General features: G+C 37.0%; 2 protein-coding genes across 2 annotated transcripts in view; one reads left to right on the forward strand and one right to left on the reverse strand.

Moving 5' to 3' along the window:
- Positions 1 to 664: 664 nt before the first annotated feature.
- LOC127418152 (histone deacetylase 3) lies at positions 665 to 16,186 on the forward strand. The gene is made up of 15 exons (XM_051658571.1): positions 665 to 855; positions 3,822 to 3,904; positions 4,306 to 4,448; positions 4,996 to 5,077; positions 8,624 to 8,680; positions 8,829 to 8,884; positions 9,828 to 9,961; positions 10,234 to 10,314; positions 11,463 to 11,536; positions 11,611 to 11,675; positions 11,762 to 11,851; positions 11,949 to 12,007; positions 13,445 to 13,524; positions 15,137 to 15,294; positions 15,693 to 16,186. Exons 1-15 carry the CDS (start codon positions 801 to 803, stop codon positions 15,760 to 15,762), a joined length of 1,287 nt encoding a protein of 428 aa, XP_051514531.1. The 5' UTR covers positions 665 to 800; the 3' UTR covers positions 15,763 to 16,186.
- Positions 16,027 to 18,335, reverse strand: part of LOC127418143 (myotilin-like) — a 52,900-nt gene continuing 50,591 nt past the window's right edge. Inside the window, exon 17 of the mRNA XM_051658549.1 lies at positions 16,027 to 17,118. Within this exon, the coding sequence (XP_051514509.1) occupies positions 16,988 to 17,118 (131 nt within the window). The 3' untranslated portion in view covers positions 16,027 to 16,987. The remainder of the gene's footprint in view (positions 17,119 to 18,335) is intronic.

Below are 18,335 nucleotides of genomic sequence, written 5' to 3' on the forward strand. Positions count from 1 at the left end.
TAAAAACTCTGCTAGTACAGTAAGACAAAATACACGTTAAAAATACATTCTCTGAAAAACCTAAATATCTTATGCAGAGTTGTTTCTAAAACAAGATTAATCTAATTGATCTTGTTTTAAGGATTTTTAGATATTTTTACAGGAAAACAATACAAAAATTATTATCAAGAATAAGATTTTTGCCCTAATATCAAAGGTCTTACTTGAAAAAAAGAAATTATGATCCAACGTGAATTTTCTTGATAAAAAAATATGATCGTGCCTGGTAACATGCATGTAAAATGGCTAGAAATAGCATTTTAGCTTAGCGTAAAGCTGACAATTTACACAAGGTTTATTTCTATTTCTTCTGCTCCAAACTTACTTCAAACTTACTTCTCTGTCTGCTCGTATAAATGTAACACATCATAAGAAAGTGTTTCACCGCTAACATTTATTCCGTTACTCCCCAACCCTGTATATATATATATACATTATATATACATATTATAAAATGGTAAAATATTAATGCAATATCTAAAAATGTGTTTATCATAGACCAATCACTGTAATGAAATTAAAAATCAGTTTTTGCAGCACTTTGGTGTTGATTCTCCGTCTCGACCTGTTGATGGCGCTGTGTACATTATTTAATCCGTCGACCACAACAGCAGCCATAGATGGAGAGGAAGTGACATGTTCTTCCGGTAATGCAATGAAGATGGCGACAGTGAGGTGACGAGAGAAAATATATAAATAAAATTAAAATTCATTGTGACCGAAATAAACTGTTACATTGAGTACATTCACATAGCGACATAATGACGAACCGAACGGCGTATTTCTACGATCCAGACGTGGGGAACTTTCACTATGGTGAGATCACATCATACTGTGTGTGTTAGCAGATGTGGCTAATACATTAGTACCCTCAGAATGTTCAGTATTTACTTTTGTAATTGATTAAATATAACTGGAGTATTTCTGCATAAATAAGTATATCTATACACAGGATATATTTTATCTTGAACTGTGTGGTCTGGACCGCAGGCTTATATTGACTGCACATTTGAGTCCAAAATTCTGAGAGCACTAAGTGATAAAGTGATTTTTTTTTTTTTTTTTTTTTTGTTTTTTTTAAATACAAGATTTTTCATTACGATTTATAATATCAGTATATGAGTGAAAAGTTCAATTGAAAAATCATCTTGGAAGAATGAGAAACTTGTGTGCTTCAATGGATTTTTGTACAAATCTTTTTTCTTTTCTTTTGGTCAATGTCACAAATATGCTTTCATTTGATTAATGATATAAAAATAGTGCAGACTATTTATTCATTTAACCATAATTCCTATTTTTTCTTGAATTGGATTTTTAATCTCAGATTTTCAACCTGGTTTCAGACTTTCAGACCCCACTGTAACATGTATGCCAGATTGATAGTCTGGATTTATTCTGCATATGTCATTTATTCACAAACTCTTCTAACAAACTGATGATTGGCTTCAGATGTACAGTAGATTGCATTGACCCTCATGATCTACAGTGGCAGCCAAAAGTTTGGAATAATGTACAGATTTTGCTCTTATGGAAAGAAATTGGTACTTTTATTCACCAAAGTGGCATTCAGCGGATCACAATGTATAGTCAGGACATTAATAATGTGAAAAATTAATATTACAATCAGAACTTCTTAAACTACTTCAAATAGTTCTCATCAAAAAATCCTCCACGTGCAGCAATGACAGCTTTGCAGATCCTTGGCATTCCAACTGTCAGTTTGTCCAGATACTCAGGTGACATTTCACCCAACTCTTCCTGTAGCACTTGCCATAGATGTGGCTGTCTTGTCGGGCATTTCTCACACACCTTACAGTCTAGCTGATCCCACAAAAACTCAACGGGGTTAAGATCCATAACACTCTTTTCCAATTATCTGTTGTCCAATGTCTGTGTTTCTTTGCCCACTATAACCTTTTCTTTTTGTTTTTCTGTTTCAAAAGTGGCTTTTTCTTTGCAATTCTTCCCATAAGGCCTGTACCCCTGAGTCTTCTCTTTACTGTTGTACATGAAACTGGTGATGAGCGGGTAGAATTCAATGAAGCTGTCAGCTGAGAACATGTGAGGTGTCTATTTCTCAAACTAGAGACTCTGATGTACTTATCCTCTTGTTTAGTTGTACATCTGGCCTTCCACATCTCTTTCTGTCCTTGTTAGAGCCAGTTATCCTTTGTCTTTGAAGACTGTAGTGTACACCTTTGTATGGAATCTTCAGTTTTTTGGCAATTTCAAGCATTGTATAGCCTTCATTCCTCAAAACAATGATTGACTGACGAGTTTCTAGAGAAAGCTGCTGCTTTTTTTTTTTTTTTGCCATTTTTGACCTAATATTGACCTTAAGACATGCCAGTCTATTGTATACTGTGGAAACTCAAAAACAAACACAAAGACAATGTTAAGCTTCATTTAACGAGCCAAATATCTTTCAGCAGTGTTTGATATAATGGCAAGTGATTTTCTAGTACCAAATGATCAATTTATCATGATTCCTCAAGGATAAGGTGTTGGAGTGATGGCTGCTGTTTAGATTTGATCAAAAATGACTTTTTTCAAATAGTGATGGTGCTGTTTTTTTACATCAGTAATGTCCTGACTATACTTTGATCAGTTGAATGCCACTTTGCTGAATTAAAGTAACAATTTCCTTCTGAAACAGCAAAATCTGTACATTATTCCAAACTTTTGGCCACCAGTGTATGCAGATTAAGCGCCTAGCTATCTAAGCTCGTGTAGACCCCAATAATGTGCATGCAAAGTAATAATATTAATTTTAAAATAAACCAATTTTAAAATAACAAATATCTTATTTTTTCCTTAAAATTTAATCCCAGTAGATATTATCCTGAAGTAGGCATGCACTTTTCAGAAATGTGATTTTAAACCAGAGTACAGGTAATAACATTGTTTGAGATCTTTTTGATGTTATTGAAAAATAAAACAATGACAGATCATTTTGTCATGTCATTTTATTGCATTTCGTAATGTTTTATTTCCAAACAGACCTGTAACAGTCTTCATAGAGGACTTCTAAAGCCTGTACAAAACTGTATATGAATACAGAAATCCAGAGATTATATCATGAATAGCAGAGCATGGCACAAATATTCTTATTAAAGTAATAAAAGGAGTGATCTTGAATGCATATCCCTCAGTTTCGCCTTAACATCAACAATGACATTTTGTAAAAAATGCTCTGTATTCCAGTATGTATACGAGTAAACCTGTGACTTCAGACAGTGTCTAGTAAATGTAATTTAAGGTTTGTAAAGAAACATTATGTGTGTGTAAGACTCAATAACTCTGCAATCTTTATCAGAGAATTTGATACCATAGTAAAATACATGAGAGCAAATCCTAATTGTCAACCAAAATGAGGAAAAGTTGTAAATTAAGAATGTAATACCTCGATGTTCAATGGAAAATTACAATTCAGTCATTATCGAGTACTCGCCCTCTTGTTGCTTCAAACCCATGTGTCTGTCTTCTGTGAAACACAAAATACGATGTTAGGCAGAATGACAGCCTCAGTCACCATTCACTTTTATTATATGGGAAAGAGCTGCGTTAACATTCTTCTGAATTTCTCCTTTTGTGTTCCATGGAACAAAAAAATGGATGCAGGTTTTTCCCGATATGAGTAAATGATGTCAGAAATGTAATTTTTGGTTAAACTATCCCTTTAACTATTAAAAGATGTTTCGTGTCTCTCTGAGGTTTAAAACACTACTCCAGAATCATATAGGACGTCTTTACTAATTTTATATTTGTGGTTTTCACTCCAGGCGCAGGACACCCAATGAAACCCCACCGACTGTCTCTCACACACAGTCTAGTGCTGCATTATGGACTGTATAAGAAGATGATGGTATGAGCAATCTTTTCAGCACTTCTCTAGACCAGTGCCTCTCAACCAGGCCTCGGCAAACTTCCAGTGGTGCTGCAAAATGAAATAATTTTTTTTAAATAAATGATTTAAAAGAAGTTTAAAAAAAAAAAAAGCTTGCAACCTTGGCACACAAAATGGACCAATCTTGGAAATTCTTGAGACTTCTGGAATTAAGAATTGTAATTTGAAAATATTGACTGAGTGGGGTGAGGGTGGGCATTGGGTTGGCTTGGGAGGGGGCCTGCAAATGTTCTTGTGGTCAGTGGGTGGCTTTTGAGTCATAAGGTTGAGAATCACTGCTCTAGACCAATCGCATTTCTTTGAAAATATGTAACGCAGTCATTCACGTCAGATCCTCATGAGCATAGCTCTGCACGCAGGTTTTCAAACCATACAAGGCATCCCAGCATGACATGTGCAGGTTCCACTCTGAGGATTACATAGACTTCCTGCAGAAGGTCAGCCCAAACAACATGCAGGGCTTCACTAAGAGTCTCAATGCCTTCAACGTAGGAGACGACTGGTAAATAGCCTCATATTTTCAAAAGGGGCATCTCTCGTGTTGTACCTGTATTCATTAGTAGCTGTCATTAATTGTGTTAAAGGGATAGTTAATGACAGTAAAAATGAAAATTCTGGTGTAATTTACTTTATCCTCATGTTGTTCAAAACCTGTATGACTTTCTTTGTTCCAAGGAGATGTTTGGCTGAATGTTTGCCTGTGTCATCATTTACTTTGATTGTATCTTTTTTCCATATAATAAAAGTGAATGGTGAGGCTATCATCCTGCTTCACATTTCCTTTTGTGTTGCGTGGTAGAAAGTCATATGGGTTTGGAACAACATGAGGGTGAGTAAATGATGACATTTTTTCATTTTTGGGACCGGGTGAACTATCCCTTTAATTAGCAGTAGTACCTACCGTAAGAGTAGTACGCATGGTAAAATACTGCGGTTCAGTTGATTGTAATGGGTCATCCAGCTTGTCTATTTTTTTTTACATATATTGAAGCCTTAGCTCTCTGTATAATCTATTCGTTTTTTGTTTTTTTTTGTATGTTTGTTTTTAGTCCCGTTTTTCCAGGTCTGTTTGAGTTTTGTTCGAGATACACCGGTGCCTCCTTGCAAGGAGCAACTCAGTTAAACCACAAGGTGAGATGGTGGGAATGTTTTTGCACTTCTTCATGGATTGAAGGCATGAATTGAAAGCAATTGTTAAATTACACAGTAACGTGTTTGTGGCAGATCTCTGCCTTCCCTACGGAGGAGGAAGCGGGAGCCGGGTGAACAGTTCACGGAAGACTTTAATTGGACGCACTTTCACTTGGACACAACATAAAACTGCTTTTCAGCACACACTTGCCGGCACACACACACGCTCACACTGTTGGCCTTCCCGACCCAACGCAGAATGCACACATTCGTCGGCTGCATGCATCTCTCTCTCTCTCCCCCACTAATTGGCGTCTCCGGCTTCTCTTTATCCCCCTCCCGGCTGATTGGGGTAATTCAGCACCAGGCGTCCATCCTTACAGCCCGGCCACGCCCTCCTCATCACAGTGTTTTAAAACTGTTGAGACTTAATCAGAATCGAGGCAAAAGCTTCTCACAGTAAACTGAAAAGAAAAAAGCCCAACTGAAAGTGAAAACATTAGTGTAAGTGAACACAGCTGTTCCTAACTTTCTACAACATACTACGATACTTTGTACTTGTTACTGTTGCCTCTACTATGACCTGATTCAATACGTAAATGAATTAACGTTAAGTTATAGGGATGCACCGATACTACTCATTAGTACTCGTATCGGGCTGATACCGGGGGTATACTCTCGTACTTTGTATCGTATCCTCATTTTATGTGTCCGAGCACAAGTACATTGACATGTGTTTCTCATATCTGCACCTGCTGTTCTTGGCACTTCTAAGACCAGTTTGAATACATGTTGATGATTTGGGTGTTTAAACCATTTAAACCTAGCATATCAGTTTTTATTTTCTCCATTTTTACATGATTAAAATGCGGCTTCTGTGCACACACTTGCGCTTGTCAGTTCTCCATGATTTTTTATGGATAAATATGTTGGCTTGATGAAGCCAACACACTGTTATTTTACTGATTTTGTTTAGGGTTTTTCCAAAACCAAGACCATAATTATCAATTGTAACTTTCTGGAGCATTCAAGATACATCCACTGAACAAACCTTCAGACTGTTCTTACTGGCATTGTTATCCACCTTTTTCCTGCGTCCCATGATGCTTAGCGCGAATTGTGGGCGTTACTTCCATTGTAAAGTAAACAGCTGTTGTTGCGGCGTACATCTATTAATTTGTGTTGGGATTTTGAGGAGAGGGTGTCTGATTTCATGATGACATACATCAATCACTATATCAGTGTGTTACTGAATGATAATTAACTGCAAATAAGTCATAAAGACAAAGAAAGCGCAAACAAAACCGGTGCGCTGTATGTAATCGCTTTTTCAAGTTGTCCCATCAGATGTTTTTTTTCCTTTTAAATCTGCACGTAAATTTAAACTTCTGTTCGGTGGGTGATTGACTGGTGAGAGGTGATGCTTCACTGCTGTCTGGGACGCATCAGGATGGCTTTTTAAACCTCTAATGCGATGTGGTTTTTGACTACCTCTGTGTTTTTTGTGATCCAATCACAAAACATTTTGCACCCCGTTTACAGCTATATTTAGCGCTGACCATTTGTGATCGGATCATCCGATACACATCTTATTACCAGCTTAAAATGACTGCAGCCAGAGCTAGGGAATGCTATAGAATGGCCTCCGGCGGAAGTCACACCCACATTCGTTTTCCCAGTAAGACCCCCAGGAAAAAGCTGGATATCTTTTCTTATGGAAAAACGGTTTTCACACAGTGAATGATCAAATATCCGAACAATCCCATAGACTTGCAATGACAGAATGTTCAAATGGGCCGACGGAATGTTCATTAATTCTAACTCCAACTGCCAAAAAATTCATATGTAAACAAACACACACAAGGCCTGCGTTTAGGTTACAATATATATCCATGAAATGTATCTATCTTTCTGAAGGTTTTATCTAAAGAGCTACTTGACAATCTCTTAGGGCTGCAACGGTAGACAAAATTCACGGTTTGGTACGTACCTCGGTTTTGGGGGTCACGATTCGGTATGGATTCAGTACAGCAGGGAAAACAAAGAATCTTTAAATTATTTATTTTGAAAACACAGTGGCTGATGGGCAATAATTCTTATTGTGAAGGCTCATTTATACATAACTGCTCTATGCATATTTCTTCAATGAAATTGCAATACAAAACTTAAGAGCCTCTTATAGGGGGCCTGGGTGGCTCAGCGAGTATTGACGCTGACTGCCACCCCTGGAGTCGCAAGTTCGAATCCAGGGTGTGCTGAGTGAATCCAGCCAGGTCTCCTAAGCAACCAAATTGGCCCGGTTGCCAGTGTAGAGTCACATGGGGTAACATCCTCGTGGTCGCGATTAGTGGTTCTCGCTCTCAATGGGGCACGTGGTAAGTTGTGTGTGGATCGCGGAGAGTAGCATGAGCCTCCACATGCTGTGAGTCTCCGCGGTGTCATGCACAGCGAGCCATGTGATAAGATGTGCGGATTGGCGGTCTCAGAAGTGGAGGCAACTGAGACTTGTCCTCCGCCACCAGGATTGAGGTGAGTAACCGCGCCACCATGAGAACCTACTAAGTAGTGGGAATTGGGCATTCCAAATTGGGAGAAAAGGGGATTAAAAAACAAACAAAAAAGAGCCTCTTATATGCACATTGTATAAAAACATAATAAAAGTAAAAAAAACAAAAAAAGTGCAATTATAATATTTGTAACAAAATTAAGACATTAGTAGTGCAGATTTCTGTGTCTTTTGCCTTTCAGCCCACCGCTTGTATTTATCACTCAATTTACACTTTTGTTTTTTTTTTTGTTTTTTTTGTTTTTTTTTTTTTACAGGAAAATCAGAATATCCACATTATCAGTGGAGAGGACAATTCGTGGACAGTAACAGCGTGTGCTTGTTTATGTAGAGCGGGCACTACAGAATTGCTGAAATGCATTCTTGTAGGAACTTTATAATGGGGCTGAATCTCTTTAAGCAGATGCTTAAATCCTGTGTTCTCGACGACTGAGTATGTTCGCATATCTGCAGCAATAAATACTCCTGTGGTGTTCAGTATTGCTTTAACCCTGTCTGAGCTTGCAGCGCAGTTTCTAGTGTACCATGTGACGCTCTGTTCTTTTAAGTTTTGTTTCTGTGTGATTCCGTGTTGCACCTCAATCTTTTTTCATATTAGTTCTAAGCGAGTGTGTGTGGTTCATTATATGTTGATTTAATATTGGTCTCACGCATGCTAAGATATGTACTCATTCGTGAGACTGCGTGTACCGTACCGAAGGCCCTGTACCCATTCGGTTCAGCGCGGATACTTGCACCGATGCAGCCCTACTATCTCCATCTTTTTAAAACTTTCAGACAAAGGTTTACCTACAAACTTAACCTATCTAGTTACAAATGTTGTTTCATTTTATCTGGAGTAACATCAGATGGATATTTTCAGTTTTCAGCAAATCACAGCTGTCAGTAGCATATTGGTACAGTTGTTGTGTCTACTCTGCTTGAACTCCTGCATTGTTCTAGACTAATAATAATAATAATATACACTGTTCTTTATGTAGTTATGTGATATTGCCATAAACTGGGCTGGAGGACTACATCACGCAAAAAAGTTTGAGGTAAGCGTCTGCTCTCTCTTCACGGATTAAAAATAATAATAATAATTAAAAAAAACATGATTTTCATATTAACAATCACCTGCACTTCGGCAAGCATGTTATGTTTAATAAGTTAAACATGAAATATAAAATTATTTTCCATTCACAGGCATCTGGATTTTGTTACGTGAATGACATTGTCATCAGTATTCTTGAACTGCTGAAGTAAGTAGCATGAGAGATGGAGATGAAGTGTCCATGGACATTTGTTTTATCAACATCAATATTTAAGGTCAAAATTGATATGAATGTATAAGGGAAAGAAGGGCTGTTTTTAGTTATAAGGAGTATAAGCAGATGTTAAGGGCCCGTGAGCCACCAGGGGGCCCCGAAAAGCAAGGTTTTATTTAATAATTTTATTTTTAAATATACTTAAAGCTGCAATTAAGATTCGGGCAGCTGTAATGGCTCAATTAGTTTTTGACCTGTTTCATGTGCTGTTACTGTATGACCTGGCTGCCATGTTTGTGACCAATATTCCTGTGTCTGTGGAGGAATCATGGGTGAAATATTTTAAAATGTCTTCAGACCTGTATGAACTTTTCCTGGGACTTGGTATGGATCAAAATAAATTTTGGGGTGTTTTTCCATTCACTGCCATTTGTTCCTCCCGCTGATGGTCACAAATATAGCGGCTGCGGGGAAAAGTGACGTCTCTGAAACAGGTCAATAGGGAGCCCCCTTGTGGCCTGAGAGGGAAGGGAGAATGTAACTGCAAGGAGAGAGTTGTAGCTAGATGTGACAGGCATGCTCACGGCCAAAGGGTTTTTCATCATCATGAAGCACACCTATAAGTCGGGAGCAGAAAAAATAATATGCTTAGAAATGGTCCCGAGGGAAAGTGTATGTCTTAGTGCTGTAACTGGTTTTCTACCATATTTGATTACGTTTTCACTTTTTTGCAATTTACTCAAATAGTAGTGCAGTGTAACAGATACATTTTTCATTATAGATCATGAATGCTGCATGCATAATTATAAAAGAATTAGCAAAATGCTAATTTAATTAGATTTAGATGTCAACTGTCACATCAGCTACCCATATATATGTCTAAGCTCTTAATGTCAACATGAAGATATCTTTACTGTAACTTTCTGTTTCTTTATAGGTATCATCCACGTGTGCTTTACATTGATATTGACATTCATCATGGTGATGGTGTACAGGAAGCATTTTATCTGACAGACAGGGTCATGACTGTATCCTTCCACAAATATGGGAACTACTTTTTCCCAGGAACAGGTAGGTTATACTTTCGCTGCCTTATAGAAGTTTAAATCATTTTTTTAAATGTCATCCACATTGTTTTTATCCATTGTACTGTTAATATGACCACTACACTGAGCGCTGAGAGGAGAAATTCAGTTTCTGGTTATTTTTGATTAAACTAATAAAAAGAACCTCTAATGAACTTTACAAAACCAAACAAAAGGTTTTATTAGCATTATGTATTAGGTTAGGTTTTGTGTTACAGTCTTGTAACTAACCGTAAATGTTGTGTTGTATGTGTTAAGGTGATATGTATGAGGTTGGAGCAGAGAGCGGCCGCTACTATTGTCTGAATGTCCCACTGCGTGATGGCATTGATGACCAGAGTGAGTTGATTTATGGTCCGATCTTGATATTTGATCGATATCAAAGTCTTTGTTTTTGCACATTCCAATCATGTAATTGTAATGGTAAAGCCAAGGTTACTGTTTCATTGTGTGATATTATAAGCAAAAGATATCATTTTAACAGCTTAATATTATTCAACAAAACTCTCACATTATTTCCTGCAGCACTACTAAATCTACATGGCACGGCAGAATAAATAATGTTTTATGCAAGTTGTGAGTTTGCAGTGTGAATTGAATGCGATGAGAGAGAGAAACGCTGGACTCAAAGATAATAAATAGACAGCGTTGTGATGTCCTCGCTGGCTTCACACAAAAACAGACATACAGTGTGACCTGTGTAGTGCAATTTGCAAAATAAACAAGGTTACCATGGTCATGGAAAACCTGGAAATATCAGGGAATTTTAAAATTGTTATTTCCAGGCTTGGAAAAGCCAGTTAAAATCTGAAAAGTCATGTTTCTGTAGTGAATATATATATATTTTTTTGTTTTCCTCTGCTGTAAAAATATCTAATCCGCTTGGTATTGCCTTGTGAAGAGTAACACATTGAGTTCAGATTGAATGCATTCAAACGCTAAAAAAGCTTGGCGCAATTAATGGAACAGAACGCAGGCGTCTCAAGACGTGTTTTTCAAAGTTAACATTCGTCATACACAAAAATGTGGTGCTGCTGCACGAGATGTGCCGCAACGGTCAAAGATGTCCGTAAAGATGGAAAAATGCATTCGGTGTGAATGACCTCAAAACCGTTCTTTTGGGTCAGTGATGGGTTAATATGGCTCACAAATCAGTCCATTGTTCAAAAGTGCCTGCAGTTGTTCCTGGTAGGCAGTAGAGGCCCTAACCTGCCTGCATCTATAATCCTAACCAACCTAGGCCTGTAAGGCTTAGTAGCCTGCCAGGAACAACTCGGGGCCCCTTTCTCCCATCGCGCACTAATCAGTCTGAATGATTCATTAAGGAATTGGTCTAAATCAAGCTTCTTAAAATTCAGATTTTTAGATTTTAAAAAATCTGTATCCAGTAAATCGCCTGTGATCATGGAAAAACATGCTAGTTTTCTCAGACATTTGAGACTTGCTGTTAATACATCTTGCTTTACGTTTTACTTGTATTTTGGCAGGCTACAGACAGCTGTTTCAGCCAGTTATCAAGCAGGTGGTGGATTTCTATCAGCCAACGTGTATCGTTCTTCAGGTGAGAGCACATTCTCACAATCAATCTGAATATTGTGTTTGTGTTGTTGCTCACATGTGTGATTTTGTCGGCAGTGTGGTGCAGATTCATTGGGTTGTGATCGATTAGGATGCTTCAACCTCAGCATACGTGGCCATGGGTAAGTATTCTTTAACTTCACATAGTATTTTAGAAATCTTGCTTGTGAAACTCCTTTACAATCTGCGTGAAACCCTTGTATTCTAGGGAATGTGTGGAGTTTGTGAAGAGCTTCAAGATTCCTCTGCTTGTTCTTGGGGGAGGAGGGTACACGGTGCGAAATGTTGCGAGATGTTGGTGCGTCCATTATAAATCATATTGATATTACAGTATATAAGCAAGTAAGATTTGAAGCATTTGTAGTATGTGTGACTGTCCTCTTTCTCATTTTTAGGACTTTTGAAACATCTCTGCTCGTTGAGGAGTCCATTAGCGATGAGCTGCCTTATAGTGGTAAGTCAACACATTACAACTCTATAAGCTTACTTGAGACTGCAGACATCATGAATTATTCCACCGTGTTTTTAAAAAAGGGCCATTACTGTGCTATTAATGAGTGTTTATTTACAGAATTGGTGTCTTCTGGGTTACAATCAAAGTGGGAAATTTACACCCACTACCAACCAAATCGAGTATATTTTTCCAGGTCAATGCAACGGTGCAAATAGTGCATTAAGGGTGCTTTCACACTTGATTCGATTGCTTGGTCTGAACCCGAGTTCGTTTCATCCCAACTGCCCCTACTGGTCTCTGTTCACATCATATTATTTGGTTCCGGACCATGGTCCGATTGCATCATCGAAATGTGTACAAGCAGCAGCTGTTTACCACTGGAACTAGGTAACAACTCAAGAAGACATCAGCTTTGCTGTGTTATTAAAGTATTCATCTCTTTAGATTTACCACCAAAACTTTACATGCACAGAAAGACACTTGAGTTTGTCTGCCACGGATGCATTGAATGCACTGAATGTGAATGTTAGCGTTTGTTTACTGCGAGCCTGCGGATGAGTTGCAAGAGATGTGAAGAATGTGAGCTGCTCTCTAAAGGCGATTTATTTGGAGACAAGCAGGTATGAGAAAGGCATTATACCATAATTGCATTCAGGAGTCTTTGCATTCATATCATACGATTGTGTTCATATCAGCAGCAAACCATACTGGAGTTCACATGAACCGTACCACAGACCACCTTTTCAAGCACCCGAGTTCGGAAAACAGCAATCACATCATCCAGATAAACCAAACTTTGATGTCAAATGAACCCGGGTGCACACCAAAAGTGCTAGTGTGAAAGCTTCCTACAAAAAAAAAATTGTTGCAGGCAGATGTTGAACGGAGTCAGTAGTACAGAAAAGAGGAAAAGTTCCACACACTGCTATGGCTTACAGCAAAATCCCTTATATTTATTTTGCATGTGTGATGTTGTCATTAATTTTGTTGTTAATTATCACATATTTTATTTGGGTATATTCTTTGTTCAAAAAGAAGCAGGACAGGAAGCCTACCACACCAACTTCAAGGGCAACCCAAACAATAGTGACTCACAATAGGTCTGTGCCCATTAACAAGGCCATGGACAGTTGAATGCAAAGACAACTGGGTTTCCTTTCACTTAGTTAAGCATCTGCTAAATGAATACATGTAACTGTGAAGAGATCACACCTATCAGGAATTGCTACTTTGTGCATTTGTTCAATTTCACATATACAGAATGAGGTATTTTATGTCGGAATTAAAAAAATAGTGGCTGGTAAAATTCTGAATTCACAAATATCCCACCCTGGTCACAATGCACTGTTAAACTTAACCAAATTAAAAATTTTCTTTTCAGAGATGTTTTGTTTTGAAAATATGATTAATTTACCTCTATATTTGTCCTCTACACAGAATACTTTGAATATTTTGCTCCAGACTTCACACTTCACCCAGATGTCAGCACAAGGATAGAAAACCAAAATTCTAGACAAGTATGCTGTATTCTTCTAAAAGATGTTGTTTGTTTTTGTGCCTTATTTAGCGTATTTACATATGTTCTTAGGAGTTGCTTCAAATGAATTTACCACAAGAATATTTTCTAGAAATGCAAATTAAATTAAATATAAATTAGAATTTGCATAATGTGAAAAATCTAAAAAATATCACTACTCTGATCTGAAAATGAGTCAAATATATTAGGGATTATTTAATGGGGTTTGGTAATATATAGAATATTTACAATATATTCGTGAAGATTTTGTTGACAATATAAAATGCAACATCATGAAAAACAGGGATTTTGAAGGGATACTTCACTTAGTTTAAAAAGCCCGGTATACTCAGAGAACTACTACTTCGTTCTTAGCTCAGAGCCAAAAAGAATTTTGAAACAGCTGAACAGTGACATGCTGTTTGTGAACATTCAGACACTGGCCATGCTGCTGTGTGAGGCGTTTAGAGGAGCATTTAAATATGAAGACGCTCAAGACTACGTGTTAAAACATCAACTAATAAGACATTAAAATGTGTTGTCAATGACTGCATGCCTCATCCTATGAGTAGAATTCACACGTGATTAGTAAAAGAAGCTGAATCATCCACCTGATAATTATTTAAAGTGCTATATATGCAGTAGATAATGTGTAATTTGTAATGTTTACCTTTTGCATTCATGCTGCTAATGTGCTAACGCGCTAAACGCGTCCATAATATGCGTCGGTTACACTCTGTTATTGTAGTTTATGATGACGCCGATACTACTGCAAAGATGGGTGAATAAGAGTATTAATGGGCAGAATACAGACAAAAGAAAGATGATAGGCATATCTCACTTTGGGCAGATGTGTGAATGGCTTTCGCTGCAGACGGCACGTGAGTGAAGCAGCATATCAAACAACAGAGTGAATGGGCACTTAAGAGTACGGTGAAGATTTGATTCCTTTTGTAGAATTATTAAACAAACAAAACAATCGCTTGACATATTCTTTGGAAAATGTATCTGTGTGAACGATTGTGCATATGTAGGTAAGTTTGCACCAGCTCGCTAATAACTCTGCACGCTGGTGTTTTCATGTTGACTGATCTAAACTGACTGAACAATGTAACTGGAATCAACTGTTGACCTCAAAGTAGGTGGATTTCCCGGTCACGCCCACCGATGACATGGATCACTGGCAGTAAGAATTTGTTTAGAGCCGGCATGAAGTTTACTATTCCTTTAAGGTGCTTTTTATTTAGCCAGTTATGTTTCCTAACATGACTTGTTGCAACATGCAAGGTGGACAGTGTTAAAACAGATAATGGCATCTCTGTCTCCCCTCTTTCGAAGTTTGTTTCAGTTAATCATTTAAAACACTGAAAATGTTTCACTTAACTGAACATTAGAAACCCTGTTCTCAGGCAATATTTTGTTTCTAGAGTAGTTTTTGTCATTCATTTGTCAAATACAGCACACTGACTATAGGATGGATCTTTACCTTTTAATGAATTGATTCAATTGATAGTTAGCATTGAACTGAATACCTGAGTTTAATTGCATATTGTTGCAGCACAAATGTTTGTCAGCAGTTGACTTTAGTGTGATCGCTTCCTTTTGGTCTGCAGTATTTGGAGCAGATTCGCCAAACTGTGTTTGAAAACTTGAAAATGTTGAATCATGCACCGAGTGTTCAGATCCACGACGTTCCCTCTGATTTACTGAGTTATGAGCGTCCAGACGAGGCTGATCCTGATGAAAGGGGATCAGATGAAAACTTTTCCAGGTGAGCTGGATATCCAGCACTTACATCCTTTGTCTGGGCAGCTTGATTTTTTGGGTTAAATTACATACAGTATATCATTACATGATGCATGTATGTCCATGTGTTTAAAACCACTAGAGAAAATGCTTCATGTCATTACAAATTATCAGCGTAACTATAAGAGTGAAAAGTTGTTTTATACATTTCAGAATTTCTTAGTATTTGGTATGTCCCGCTTTTTATTACATTTTATTCTATTTTAAAAAAGCTTATTTTTTTCCCTTTTTTAAATAGGATTTTAAATTTCAGATTGATAAATAAATAACAAATAACTGTTACTTGTCTAAATGTATTTGTGTTGAATATCCCGACCTCGTTTTTGAAGCTTTTTCTGACCAACTACTTTTGATTCATCACAGGCCTGAAGCTGCAAATGAATTTTATGATGGTGACCATGATAATGATAAAGAAAGTGATGTGGAAATCTGAAGATCATCTAGTGTCCCATTTCTTGTGTGTGGTTTTCTGTACACTGCCACAAAGGCAACCATTCCCTTCATCTATAGTACTTAACTGCATTGTGATGGCTGGGTGAAAGCTAGTTTGATTTAATTTTTTTTATGTGTTTTTTTTTACCCACACTGTAACTGTATAGTTGGCAATGTTTAGGAGTTTTCACAGTCATGAAACATTTTACACCTCTTATAAAAACCCAAACAAAAGGGAATTTCACACTGATTCCTGTGTACTACTAAAAAAAAAAAAAAAAAAAAAAAAAAAAAAGGTTAACGAACAATCATGGAATAATGGCATTTCGTTGATGTACTATGCCTAATATCCAAGTATTTTTGCCTCAGATTTTTCATAATGTCATTGTTTATGGAATGTTTCTGTAATAAATCTGTTGAAAATATCTTAGCCAAATTATTTTGCTTCTCATCTAATCATAGATACATTTGAACGCACATTTGAAATTTAGCTTGGACAACACAAGTAGGCAGTCAGTCAGGAAAAGGCACTACAGAGTTAAATGTGCAGTATTGTCACAAAACAAATATTCTTGTCACATCATATATAATACACAAACAGTTTCTGTATGTTTTGGGCTGAACCTTTATTCTAGTGGCAACTCCAGGGATAATTCCAACAATTTTTAAATGTAAAACATCGTGATCATAATGTACCTCAGAGTGTATCAGTCAATAACATTGCACACATTATATTCAGCTTCCCCAATAGCAGTTCCACCAAGACCAATTATGACCAAAGCGTTATTAAACTCTAATTTATGCATAGCCAAACAAGCAAAAAACATAACATTTTTATTTGTATTGAGTGCAGGGGTGTAGATTCCAGGAGGGATGGGGGGAGGTAACCCCCCCCCCCCCCCCAATAATCAAAACAAGCGAGTACCCCCCTCCCTCCTTTCCAAGAGACTAGTAATTATTTTCCAACCAAACCAACATGAGAAATTGTGTTCCAGCAAAGTCATGTGCCAAGGTGAGACCATTGATTTCACTGGAATGGTACATTTATTTCCAGTCATTCCTTGGGAAAACACCAGAGGCACCGGCTAAAGTGCATTTCACAAATAAATGAAAGACTAGGAGGGGGCAAATTGAGCAACTAAACTATAGAACCAACTCCTTTACAGAGAAATACAACCACATAATGTCAGATCTCACACTCATGAACATATGCGTGACACGAGCGCCTATAGTTCTTCACTCTCATATAGAGGGGCAGTATGCCGAGGAAGAGGCTCTTTACTCAAAGTGGAGAACTGACTGACCGGAGGAAGCGTTTTCAGTGGCTTGGCGGGAGGGGCAGTCTTGTTCAAGCGAGCTGGAAGAAAAGATGCACCATTATTAAAGGGGGAGGGAGTGTAAAAGGCAATAAAAAGGAACATTTAAGTTCACATAGAATTCTAGATTTGGTTAGAACAGTAGTCCTGTAGTGTGACATTTTTACTTTATCTAAAACTACTTTATATAACTATTTGAAAATGCTGTTTAATGATTTTATGTGCCATTTTCATGAGCTCATTTTAATGGGTAATTTGGACTAGATAGAAAATGTCACACCGTAGGACCTTTTATGTAAACTGCAAAAAAGCTACATGGTGTTTAAAAATAAATGGTGAAAACTTAAACTAAATCAATGGTGACCAGTAACAGCAGCTAAAACATACACTTGCCCTTAAGCATTCATATACATTTTAACCTAAAATCTTGATCTTGAATAAAATAAAATAAAAAGTCCAATTACACATTACCTTAACTACTTAAGTAAAATATGAATTAAGCATAAAATATCATTCCGTAATAATAAATAATACGAAAATAATAAAACATTCTAATAAATAAGATACATATATTTAATATAAATATTTATGTTGATTAAATAATAAATGTTTGTAAAATAAATATATATACAATTATTAATGAATATTAAATATAATCCAATTTTTGGTACAACTCTATAAAAGGATAGTTCACTCAAAAAATGAAAATTCTCTCTTCATTTACTCACCCTCATGCCATCCCAGATGTGTTTGACTGTCTTTCATCTGCAGAGCACAAATGAAGATTTTTAAAAGAATATCTCAGTTCTGTAGGTCCATAAAATGCAAGTGAAAAAGCACATAAAGGCAGCATAAAAGTAATCCATGTCTTCAGAAGTGATATGATAGGTGAGGGTGAGAAACAGATCAATATTTTTGCACATGTCATATTACTTCTGAAGATATGGATTTAACCACTGGAGTCATATGAATTACTTTTATGTTTCCTTTTTGTGTATGCTTTATGTGATTTTTGGAGCTTCAAAGTTCTTGTCACTATTCATTTGCATTGTATGGACCTACAGAGCTGAGATATTCTTCTCAAAATCTTTATTTGTGTTCAGCAGAAGAAAGAAAGTCATTCACATCTGAGATGGCAAAAGGGTGAGTAAATGATGAGTTTTAATTTTGGGGTGAATTATACATTTAAAGGTGTTTTGTGTAATTTCTGTGCCACAAGCGGCACCAAATGGAATTGCAAAAATAATTATTTATTTTT

Source organism: Myxocyprinus asiaticus, chromosome 27 (assembly GCF_019703515.2).
Source record: "Myxocyprinus asiaticus isolate MX2 ecotype Aquarium Trade chromosome 27, UBuf_Myxa_2, whole genome shotgun sequence".
Lineage (NCBI taxonomy): Eukaryota > Metazoa > Chordata > Actinopteri > Cypriniformes > Catostomidae > Myxocyprinus > Myxocyprinus asiaticus.